Source organism: Cavia porcellus, unplaced genomic scaffold, assembly GCF_034190915.1.
Source record: "Cavia porcellus strain 051 isolate PalLab524CR breed Dunkin Hartley unplaced genomic scaffold, mCavPor4.1 scaffold_1, whole genome shotgun sequence".
Taxonomy (NCBI): Eukaryota; Metazoa; Chordata; class Mammalia; order Rodentia; family Caviidae; genus Cavia; species Cavia porcellus.
The window spans coordinates 165,138,256-165,150,895 of NW_026947484.1; the positions used below are offsets into that span (position 1 = coordinate 165,138,256).

Below are 12,640 nucleotides of genomic sequence, written 5' to 3' on the forward strand. Positions count from 1 at the left end.
ATTGCTGCCCTCTGCAAATAACACATGTGGTGCTAAAATAAGGTAACAAAAGGTTAATTGCTGCTAGAATCCTCTGTTCTCTGCTGAGGAAAACAAGGATCTTCCCCATTAGCCTACCTCCTGATCCTCACCCAAACGCCTTACTTTGTAAACAGTGATACATATATAAAGGCTGCAAGTATGGGGTGCGGGACACACAGCTTTTGCAATCTCCAACTGTACTGAGTTGCTGGGCCCAAGGTAAAATAAATCAGAGCTGCTTTTTAAAATGTTTTTGCCTCATTTTTTGAACTCGAGCTTGGGGGCTTGTTTGTGGATTACAAGATTTGGGGGCTCACTCGGGATTAATGGGGGACCCCCAAATTATTTTTTCACTGATCAATCGGCTAAACATCTGTAAGTTTTTGGTTTTTTGTGCCTGTTTGTAATCTGAGTGCACACATTTATAGCTGCAGATAAAATAAGACAACTTCTGGGGGCCTTTTCACTCTTTTGTATTTTAAGGCTTTTGGGGCCCATTCGTAACTTTGTTTGGACTTTGGCCCATGTCGGGGTTTTTGCCCATTCATAATTAGATGCGCACAATGACTACAGACAAGCTAGGGCTCCTTCTGCACCAGAATCCGGGGGCTATTGCCCGTTTGTAATGTGGGGCTTCGGCCCATGTGTGGGGCTTTGGCCCATCCGTAACTTTGGGGCCTTTTGCCCGTGGGTATTTATGTTCAGTGTTTTTGTACTTTGGAATTGTCTGCCTGCTTGAATCTGTTACTAACTTTGGGGTGTTTTTTGGCCCATCTGAACTTGTTGAATTTGTTACTAACTTAGGGGCTCATTGCCCATTTCTGTTGCAGGATCCATGTGGCTCATTGGACTCAAAGTTCATAATGAAAATTATTTCCTTTAGTTCACCAAACTGTACACAAAACAACCTTTGTGTCTTTAATGTTGGTCTTGTCTTGTGGCGCCTTGTTTCATGTTTTAGTCCTCAATTGATTACTTGCAACCTCGGCATGCCTTTTTAAAAAGTATTTTTTTTTTTCTGGTTAAAATGTGAATATATGTGCACATATATATGTATATTTATGGTTTTTAAAAAAATTATATCAACTTTACCAGGTAAAAACCAGGTCATGTTAAAAAGGTTACAGGGTTTTTTTTTTGTCTTTTTTCCTTTTTATCGGTACTGGAGATCGAACTCACAACTGCCTGCTTACAAGGCAGGTGCTTATGCCGCTGAGCTAAATCCCCAGCCCCTACAGTTTTTTAAAAATGTAGCATTTTAATGTGGTAAAAAGACATGAAATGATTAAATGTTTTAAACTACTAAAAAGGTCATTTCAAGGATTTTTAAAAAAGGTTTTAATGTCTAAAAACCAAGAGAAAAAGTAACTAACTGGTAATAAGTAAAGTAAAAAAAAAGGTTGTTTTGTTTTAAAGTAAAAATGCTTTCTGTAGCATGGCTATTGTTGGGGGCTCTTAGCCAGCTTTATGTTGCAAATCAAGAGCAAAGAGCCCAACAGGATAATTTGCAATACTATGAATTTGGGGAAGGGGAATTTCCAGGAATGTTATAGATTGTAAAGACAGAATTGACATTTTGATTGTGGGGAAAAAAAAATCGTCTTGTACTGGAACTAAATTAAAAAAAAAAAAAACTATTGTGCCTAATGTGATTGGTGATTATACAGATAAAATACAAGTTCTTGCATGTGCTGTGGACATCTAGGAGATTCTATGGCATAATTAATTTTGTTACCTATAAAAAAGCTCTTTTTGTTAAGTATGTAATTTCAGTAAAATAATGACCTGCCACGTGGCACCCTGGGACAAAAAGCGGTGTGCCATCCAGATGAAGCCTGCCCTCTGATCCGGAATGCCAGAACCATGTTTTCCTTTTGTCCCACCCCGATTGAACAACCAGAGGTGAGGAGGTTCCCCAGTATCTCCAGTTGTTCTCAGTAGTTATTAGGGTACCCAGAAAACCCACCAATTTGCCCAAGATAGCAAAGATGAGACAATTGGCTAGTAAGTCTCCCTCGGGGCTTTCTGAAAAGATAGCAAAAGGCCTATCACATTTGTACACTGGTAGCACCTAAAATTGCAAGGGCCATTAATATTGCCTTTGTATCTTAGTCTGTGCCAGACATTAGACAAAAATTTCAGAAGTTTGGGAGATCTGAGGGAATGCCCTTCAGTCAATTATTAGAGGTTGCTTAAAAGACATTTGACAACCGAGAGGGCGCTAAAGACCAGGCTTAAGAGGTTTCTGCTGGGCAGAAAGACTACAGTGGTTGTTGGACTCTCCATAAAAAAAAAAAAATAAGACTCTTTCCTCCCAGCAAATGCAAGCCATCCAACAGATTTCAGTCCCTGTGACTAAAAGGCAAGTGCAAAAATTTGTAGGAGCCATAGGACTGATCCAGAGTTTGGGACCCTGGCAGAGGCCTGTTGCCTATCTTTCCAAGAGACTTGATTATGTGGCAGCCAGATGGCCACTCTGTCTTCGGGTGATTTCCTCGGTGGCCCTCCTGGTAAAAGAAGCTTAAAAGAAACAGCAGCTTCGAACTCTGCTACTCTGCTGCCTGATGATGCCCCTCCTTGCCCCTCCACAATTGTATTGGGGACCAGACTTGACAGATGCACCACTATTCAGAGTTCCTTTGTACCTCTATCAAAGCAGTTACATCTATCAAAGTAAGTGGGTCGCGGGAGCTGCCGTTACCACAGACTCTCAGATTCTATGGAAACCAACACTGGAGCCGGAAACATTGGCCTAATGGGCTGAACTCATTGCCCTCACTGAGGCCTCAAGTTGTCAAAGTATACATTTGTTACTGCCCATGATCATGGGGCCATTTATCAAGAGTGGTGCTTATTGACTTCTGGGGTCAAAAGATTAAAAATGCTCCCCAAATTTTGAACTTGTTGGCTGCCATCTTGATGCCAAGGAGAGTGGCTATTATCCATTGTAGAGCCCATCAGACAGAAGATGATCTTGTTATATGGGGAAATAACTTGGCAGACATCACTGCCTGAAAGGCGGCTATAAAATCAGTGGGGATTGAGACAGTCCCAACTCTGCTGCTGGTTCCCCCTACTCTGTCAGAACCTGTCTATACTCAAAGAGATATGCATCTAGCTGCACAGCTTCAAGCAAAGCCTAATGTCCCTGGAGGCTGGTACCAACTTCCAGACAACTGAATCCTCCTTCCTGAGCTGAGGCCTTGGGCCGCAAACTTATCCGACAAGCCCATCAATCCACCCACCTAGGAGGATCAAACTAGCTGCCCTTTTTTGGGAACATTTCTTTATTTCTCAATTATCAAAGCTCGCCCAGTCTGTGAGCCTCAGATGCCCTCAGTGCCAATTGATGAACCCAAAACAACTGCAACAAATAGAAACCGCTCACTATGTGAAACTAGGTCTAAAAAACATTAAGCCTAGACTTAAAAAAAAAAATTAGTACTTATTAATAATGATAGATGAGTTAAAACTTTGCTTACTAAGTCTGAGTCAGCCCTGATAACAGTTTCCCCCATTTGGCCTCCCTTTTTATTTGTGGGGTCTGACAATAGCCTGGCTTTTATAGCCCAGATAACTCAAAAATTAACCCTAAGCTTTGCTGATCAATTAAAAACTCCATTGTGCTTACCTGCCTCAAAGTTCAGGGCAAATAAAAAAGATAAGTCAGATTTTAAAGACAATAATTACTAATGGCCTTAAAAACTGGCAAGAACTGGGCGAGTCTCTTTCCTTTTGCTTTTTTGCGTGCACCATGTACCCCCTATGTTGCAGTTATTTCCCCTTTTGAGGCTTTATATGGGAGACCTTTTCCTCTTACCCTTAAGGTTTCTAAAGAAAAATTAGCTGATTTAGCTAATCAAGTTCTTAAGTCCTGCCAGACTTTTCAGCCAACATTCCTCCACCTGCTGCCCACTGAGAAGACAAACACCCTGCTGTGGAGCCTAGATACTGGTCCTTATCAAGAGGCATCACTGTAAATCTCTTGAGCCGCAATAGACTATCAAAGTAGCTGAAAAGCCTGCCTGGATTCATCATTCCCACTTCAAGCAGATCCCAGCTTCCAAAGGCTATCAGTAGACTGTTGTTCCCTCCAAGGACTCTTTAAAGTTTAAGATTGCCAAATGTAACTGATAATCTTATGTTGTCCCTTATAAAGACCAAAGGAGGCCTCTGTCTGACTTTAAAAAAAAATTGTTACTTACATGATGAAACAGAGTAAATTTAAATGCTGATTTTCTTTCTCCTTTTGGTTAACAGCTTTAATAATGACAGCTGCAAGACATTTGTTAATCCTCCTATTGGGCCTTGAATTTTAAACAAGTTGATAAATTATGTCAAAGATCTTAAAAGCTTATGATTTTAAAGAGGCACGCAAGATTATAAACAGATACCTATGAGTCAATGATTTGACTCACTAACTAAAATCAGTGGAGAATGTTGTACACTAGCAAAAAGCTTCATTATATTTGTATTATACCAAAATACCTGTAATGTGACCCTAACTGTTCTGTATACGTTTTTCTTCTCCTTTCTCCCTCTGGGTGACCTAGTTGATATGTTAACCATTGCTGCCCTCTACAAATAAGAGATGTGGTACTAAAATAAGGTAACAAAAGGTTGTTAATTGTTGCTAGACTCCTTTGTTCTCTGCTGAGGAAAACAAGGATCTTCCCCATTAGTCTACCTCCTGATCCACGCCCAAACCCTTACTTTGTAAACAGTGATATATATATATATAAAGGCTGCAAATATGGGGTGCGGGACATACACAGCTTTTGCAATCTCCAACTGCACTGTGCTGCTGGGCCGAGGATAAAATAAATCAGCACTGCTTTTTAAAATATGTTTTTGCCACATTTTTTGAACTCAAGCTGGGGGACTTGTTTGGGGATTGCAAGAATTTTCATGGTTTTTATAAAAAAGAATAAAAGAGCAAGGAGAAAGTAGCTAATGGATGCTTCAACCTGGGAAATTTAAGACAGGAGAAGCAGGTTAGTTCTATGGAGTTACACACCTGAGGAGAGCAGACATAAAACAAACAAAGTCCTCCACATCCACAAGATGGTAGCTCCCACTTGGAGCTGGAGGCTCAGGCACAAGGCCAAGGTCCACACATGCTCCTCCCACCGGGCTTCCCCTGGCTGGGAGGCCGCCTCCTGCCCCTTTCCTGGGATACCTCCTGCTGTGCCGAGTCTCCTGTTCTCTGTCCTGGACAGCTCCTCACTGTGTCCTAGCTTTAAGCCGGATGTCGCTGTGTGTGTGTGTGCGCACGCGCATGTGGGTATGCACACTCACGCACACTACTGTGGGTTCTGGATGCCACAGGCAAAGGAAATAAAAAACAACAGCAACAGTGCCGCCCTCGTATAACTAAAATTTGTTTGTAAAATAAATCTTCCGCTGGTATAATTTTGCCATCCCTGTATTTCCTGAATCCAACACTTTTTTTTTCCAAAAACACAGAGTGATGGGCTGATCCCTGCCAGTTGAATTGACAAGGATCTCTTTCTGCAAAGCCATGCTTTCTGGATACAATAAATTAGGTGTTTTTCTCTCATCCCCAGTCACGAGCATATTTCTTGGGCAGCTTAGCACTCCAGAAGGAAGTGCAATCCCAGGTGGTGTGACACTGTACTAACATTGCTCCCGCTGGCCATAATGTGAAGGGCATAGGCACAGGACAAAGGAAAAGCAGGCTGTGGCCTGTGCTTGTACGAATAGTCCCCAGACAGTTCCGACTCCTCCCCTCTGAGAAGGGATCTGACTCGGTTCTATGTGAGCACCGGGTGTGACTGAACAGTGGCCCCTGAGTGCACCTGGGGGCCTCATAATGCATGCCCCAGGGAGAAGGGGGCGCCTTGCATTTGTTTGACACAAGCACCCAACATGGTGGCAAATACTTCAACCACCTGCAGAGGTGTGGGACCCTCACGCTCCCACGACTGTGCACAGCTCAGGGGGATGTAGGCGACGTCTCCATCCCTGCGCCCCGAGCTTGTCTGGGCTAGTCAAGCTGGGCTGAGCCCAGCTAACACCAACTGCACAGCTCGGACTTGAGTCCCACACCTTAAGGGAACCCACACTGTAAGAACCAAAGCGCTGGCACCCAGTGACTGACACCCTCACACACATACACACACAAATGCACAGGTGTGTGCACACGGCCTATGCACCCAGGAAGATGCACAAATGCTCGTTTTGGTGCTCTTTCAAGGGCAACATACTGGAGATTGTTCGAATATCTGTTAGTTTGAAAAAACCAATTATGAAAGAGCATATTAAGACATTTTCAGAAAGACACTTAAGAAGGACAGCCCATTTGATCCCTGGTACCAATAAAAATGAAAAAGACAAAAAAAATAAAAAATAAAAAAATAAAAAAAAAAGAAGAAGAAGGACAGCCCAGGCTGCAGCCTGTCACCTGCCCAGAGTGAAGGGCTGGGGCACAGGCGCGGGAGAGGGCCGGGCCCCACTCTGCCGACTGACCAAGGAGCAGGGTTCAATGTACAAGGACAGCAGGTGACTGGTGTCCCCTCTCCCAGGGAGGCCGCCCCAGGGGAGCCTCAGCTCTGAGTGCTGGCAACCAGCTTCCTCCGTTCCTCTGAGGGGCAGCACCCGACTCAGTCCTCCCTGTCCCCGTGGTTTTTCTACAACGTGGCCGTGACCGTGCTTGGGGACCAAAGCTCTGAATGCTGGAGTCCAAGCCACTTCCCAAGCTCTGCCACTTTTCCCTGCATGGAAGGCTCCCTGTGGCCCCTCTCTAGCCGCTCTCTTCTGCTTAGCCTGTGTTTTGTCCCCCACGAATGCATGGGGCTGGAGGAAAAGCTGTTCTCTCCCCTAGGTGGTGAGCAATAGCCTTTAAACTATACCCCAGGTCACCTTGCTGTTAAAGGTCCTAGAGGCCCCAGGGAAACGCATCACCAAATCTCTTTCCTGACCCTCATTCCTGAAGCTCCTTCTCCCCAGCAGGAGGAGCCTGTCCCCTGGTGAGTGCTTGCCTGGCTGCTGCTTATCACCATGGTGTCATAAATCCACCTGCCTGAGGACAGCCAGGCATGGCTCTGCTGCTCTCCAATAAGCCCTGCTTCCCTCCCTCCCTCCCTCCTTCCCTCCCTCCCTCTCTCCTTTCTTTCCTTCTTTTCTTCTGGTTTTTTGAGACTAGGCCTGTGTAGCCCAGGCTGGCCTTGAACTTGCAATGATCCTCCTGCCTCAGCCTCCTGAGAGCTGATGACAAGTGTATGTCACCATAACAGGCACTATTTTTATTTTTTTGGTTGTGGTTCAATTTGTTTATTTCTTAATTATCTTCCTTTCCTCACTAGAATGCAAGCTGGACTTAGCCAGCAGCCTTCCCTGTCTCCCCCAGACTGTCCCTAGCATCTAGGCTGGTATTTGACACACAGCTTGTTCTGAACCCTGAGGGGTGAGAGACAAGAATGAGTGTGAACTGCACAGCCAGTTTCACAACCTCTGCAAAATTACACACATGAGTTGTGAAAATAAAGCAAATGCTTGGAAGGAGCCTTAATGAAAAAATTCATTAGTAGGAAAAAAATTAACCTTTCTTTTAACACTTGCATATTATTTAATTAAAACTAGAAAGTATGCATTTCTTTTTGGAATTCAAAAGCAATTCAGGAAATAAAATTCGTGGGGCCAGAGGTTTAGCTCAATGGCATAAGCACCTGCCTGGCAAGTGCAAGGTCATGGGTTTGGCTCCCGTATCAAAAAAAAATATCATGTAAGAAATAAGACTCATAAAGGGGACAAATACCCCTCAGCTCAGGAGCAGGAGTTTATTCACAGGCTTGGCGCAGTCCCAAAGCCACAGTGCTCCATGATCCAGAACTTTCTGAGCAGCCTGTGTCACCCCAAATCAAAGTCGACCCGGACCCATACGACTTGGAACAGACAGATTTCATGTTGGCATTGGGTCCTGTTTCCAAGGGCCCTCATCGTGTGCATGCAAGTATTCTGGATCCCGAGACACCCCTGGCTCCGAGCACCTCGGGTAAAGGGTCCCTGGCCCGGCAGCAACTGCTGTCTCTTGCACCCTGTTTCTCTCAATGTCTCTGCCTCTGTCTCTCTGTCTCGCTCTCCCCTCCACAAGCAGACTGATACTACTTCAATCTTGGTCCGGCAGTTTCTCCATTAGTAGATGAAAGCAATTATTTAAAGGAACTTCGATCACAGGTTAAAGTACTCTGAGATCACAAAAGGAATATCGCAAAGTCATAAAACAAGTAACTTTCTAGTAACTTCCTAAATGCTCACTAAAGATGGAACTCGACATCCTGAGCAAACCTCAGCAGCTCTGGGAAAGGTAGCGCCTGCGGGGAGGCCCCATCGGGCTGGTTTAATGTTGCTGCTTCACACTGATACCTTGAATACCTTTGGCCCTAGTCAAGAAATTCTCCTGTTAACAGACACTGTCTGGAAATCAAAATCGTCACACTGGGGTAGGGGATGGGGGTGGATGACCACGGCCAAGCTGTGGAGAACACGGAGAGAATTTGGAGCACGCTTACCTCAGTGGAAGTCGGGGAGCTGCATGGTAGCGGGGGCACAGCCATCTGCTGGACAGCGCCTTCATTTCTGTGGAATGGGAAGACAAGCAGCATCAGTACCAGGAAACACCAGGCTCTTGGCTCGGGTGACCAAGGAGCCCCAGCACTCCGCTGAAAAGGGTCATACAACACCACTGAATCTAAGACACCTACCTACAGGGCTTCCAGCATGCAAAGCTGCTAGACACAAAGAGAGAGCCACCCTGTGAGGGCCACTTGGGGGCCACCCAGGGACCGGGAGCACAAGAGCCAGGGCCATCCCGGGAGCAGAAAGGCATCCATGCGTTTTTGTCTAAGTTCGTCCACTCTCTGGCCTGTCCAGAGCTAACAAGGGGCACCCTTTCCATGCTGACAAGCCCTCCCCAGCTGGTCCCGTACCCTCCAGAGTCACCACAACCGAGACACCCACAGCCAGCCTACCCTGCTCCGGCTTCAACGCCCCCTGCACCAGGATCGATGAGTTGTGTTGTTCAGTGAGACAAACCCACTCATTAGCCATGGGACCTTGGCAAGATCATTTCTCAGCGTGCTACTGGAAAGGTACCTTGACTGCTACTGGAAAGTGGGATGAACTAAGAAATTCCAGGTGGGTATGAATCCTCCACAGAACAAGAAAGCCCCTGCAGAAATGTGGCCCAGTACCACTTCTCACCTTGTCCCCCTTGGGCACAAGGGTACATGAACCAAACCAAAACAGACGGGGACCCCTCAGACCCAACAGCTTCTCAATCGCCTTGAGCAGGCTCTGTCTCGCTAAGCAGGGCCACAGTTCTCACCTTGGTGGAACTCACACATGGTGCAACTGGCTTCTGGGGTGAGTGGCTGTGTCTCCCTGGGGTGATCTCCCAGTCAGAGTCTCCCATCCCTTCCCTGGGCCCGACACAGTGCAGGTGACACTTGGCTTGTGTATCTCTTTCAAAGGCCAGCAGCACTGACAGATTCTTGCCCAGGATCTCTGGGCCGAGGGAGCTCAAACCAGCCAAGCTGGCCCTTTATAGTTCGATTCCCCAAATTAGTGTGACTTCAGTGTCCTCTGAAGTCCATTTACTTTTTAACCTTGCATCATAGAAAACCTGCCATGAGTCCTAATGGAGAGAAGCAAGCAGCTATGAGAAGTTACATGGTCACAATCCTTCACTACCCTCCAGGGCATCCAGCCACGGAGGCGCTGGTGGCCTAGGGACCCGAACCTCGTGGCCAGTGCTTCTTCTAAGGGATGAAATATGACTCTCCTTTTCATAAAATTACCCTAGCTTTCCTTGGCACAGTGAACTGCAGATGCTCGCCTGTGTGCTATGATCATCTTCAGGAACCTGTGGAGAGCCATGGTTTGGATCTACAGTCCACCCCCCCCCCCCCAGCTCAGAGCAGGACTCCTAGAAAGGGGCGGGGCTTAGGATAGGGTGGGGTTCCTGGAAGATGTGGGGCATGCAGGAGCGAGGCTCACCAGTGGCTGCTTCACCCACTGAGGGTTTATAGTTGCAACCTTCTGGGAGGTGGAGCGGTGCAGGGCCATCACTGGGTGTGGCCAGAGCACTCTCATTTCTGCCTCCCCCCTTCTGCACCCAGGCCCTTAAGAAGCCAGCAGCCCTCTGGGACTGTGTCCCTCTGCCTGCCACATTCTTCCTCCGACCTGTGGAGTAGGGGTTAAGCAGCAAGCCAAAAGGCCTCTCCTCCTTTCAGTGGGGCATCAGGCATTCCATCCCAGTGATAAGAAGGTGACTGAGACTGAGGATTATTTGCACCCACAGAGTGAGACCTAGTTTCCAGGTCACTGAGCCCTGTGTGTGGGGTACAGTGGCCCCCAATTAGGGACCCAATGGACACTTGCAACCATACAGTGCTGAAGCCTACACCTACCTAATAAAGTAGCAAAATGGAATAATTATAACCATCGGCTGTAATAAAGCTTACACATGTGGTTCTCTGTCCTGAAAGAGTCAGGATGAGTGCTGCCATCTGTGCAGCAGTGCCCTGGGAAACTGATGTTGTTGGTCACTGAGACTGCGGAAGGATATAGGGGACCACTGTGTGTCCTTGTCGCTGGACTAGCCAAATCTGATAAAATCATTTCTGCTGTTCTTCCTCACTCATCCTCCCAGCGCTAGGATGGGATCTTTTTTTTTTTTTTTTTTGTCTTTTTGAGACAGGGTCTCATTATGCAGTTCAGGCTGGCCTAGAGCTCACTTTGTAGCCCAGGCTGGTCTCGAACTCGCAAAGATCCTCCTGCCTCTGCCTCCTGAGTGCTGGGATTACAGGCGTGAACCACCATGCCTGGCCAAGGACAGGATCTTCTTTCTTTGTGTCCCCAGCTGTCACCAGACACCGGGGAAAGAGCTGGAAGGTGATGAAGAAGCAGAATCTTAATGGGGAGCTCTCTTACACCCTGCCCTGTGCTGTCCCAGCTGCTTCCAGGAGTTAATGGCAACATGCAGCCAGCAGCCAGCACCACCACCTGCGAGGGACAGCTCTTGGGTGTCTGCCTTACTCACAGCCAGTCCCCAGTGGACCCTATGTCTACACTAGAGGACACAAACAGCCCAGCCTCACTCAGAGAGGCTGGAGTTGTACCTGTCTCATTTTGGCCCAATTTCTCTCCCCCAGGACTCAGAGGTTAGAACAGAGCCACAGAAGTTCTGCACTGGCTTGAGGGGGAAGGGAGTGCCTGGGAAGGAACATGAGGGCCCCTGGGCTGGAAGCAACAGCCACCTGAGAGTCAGCAAGCACACAGAGTCTAACAGGAAGGACCTGAGGTGGACCCACGGGTCTACACATGGGTTCCCGAGCGCTGCGGTGGACTCTTGATGCAACCTCTGCATTTTGCAGTGAATTCTGGGTATTGTATCTGCATTACCCACTCCGTGTACCAATGCCTTGACTATAAGAGGCTTTAACACTTATTTTAAACAGCCTGCAACAGGGTGCTGAGAGTCCTGCTCTGCCTCCTCCTGACAGCTGTCAGACTGTCATTGGTCTCTGCTCTATATTCCTCTTTAATTTCTATGTCGGGCCAGTCCTAGGTGTACAGGGGCACAGAGGCCCCAGCCTTGGCTCTCTGGATGGGAGGAGCAGAGAAGGAATCTATGCCATGTTAAGCCACTGACTCAGGGCTGTTTTTACCAAATCATAACTGAGTCCACCGAGTCCACTGCCCACACGAAGTCCACCCTGTAAGGAGCCGTGAAGTCCTGCCCACACTGCATTCATAACGGTGAGACTTGGAGGAAGCTGCTGCCCAGCAGTGGGAGAATGATGGGCCACCTGTCTATCTGCACAGAGCAAAGTGGTTCTCAGTCACCAGAGGAGCAAACTGAGTACAAACAATGTGGACAAACACCCTGCAGAATGCAGTCAATCTGACACAAAGGAAAGAGCTCTGCCAGCTTCCACTCACGTCAGGACCAAGTCCAGGGAGCTCTAACATAGGACAGGACTCAGGGCGTGGCCTGGGAGTGGAGAGGCAGGAAGCGGCACCTGCTGACTGGCGGTGGACAAATCCTCTGCGTTTTAATATTGCACAGGGATCCCAAGGTGTGTGCCATGATCAAAGCTCAACAAATGGACAACAGATGGTGATGCACAGCTATGGCACTGAGTGTGAATCACGCCCCAATTAAAACAGAAATGCCTGGTTATGTGTAGTAGGACAATTATGCTACCCTAGAAAGAAATCCAGATGAAAGCACAAATTCTGTCACTGGTAACTTCTGATCACTGTACTTTTCATCGCTGAGATACAGCACAACTTTTAACAATCTTGGTTTCTTTCTTTTTTTCTTCTTTCTTTCTCTCTAGTACTGAGGATCAAACCCAGAGGTGTTTTATAACCAAGCAACATCCCCAGAATTTTTACTTTTATTTTTAAAATTTGAGACAAGGTCTCACTAGATTGTCCAGGCTGACCTGAAACTTGCAATCCTCCTGCTTCAGCCTCCCCAGTAGCTGGGGTGCAGGCATGTATCACCACACCACTTCAGTCTTGGTTTCTTAGTCTATGCAATCTGGTAATGTAAATGTCAAAGCACAGCCACAAGAGTTAAAATGCGGTG

At 47.0% G+C, this 12,640-nt stretch overlaps 1 protein-coding gene across 6 annotated transcripts in view; it reads right to left on the bottom strand.

Moving 5' to 3' along the window:
• Positions 1 to 12,640, bottom strand: part of Patj (PATJ crumbs cell polarity complex component) — a 198,154-nt gene that overhangs the window by 45,890 nt on the left and 139,624 nt on the right. For all 6 annotated transcript variants that reach the window (XM_063259666.1, XM_063259667.1, XM_063259664.1 and 3 more), the window contains one exon: positions 8,553 to 8,619. In XM_063259666.1, coding sequence (XP_063115736.1) covers positions 8,553 to 8,619 — 67 coding nt within the window. The remainder of the gene's footprint in view (positions 1 to 8,552; positions 8,620 to 12,640) is intronic.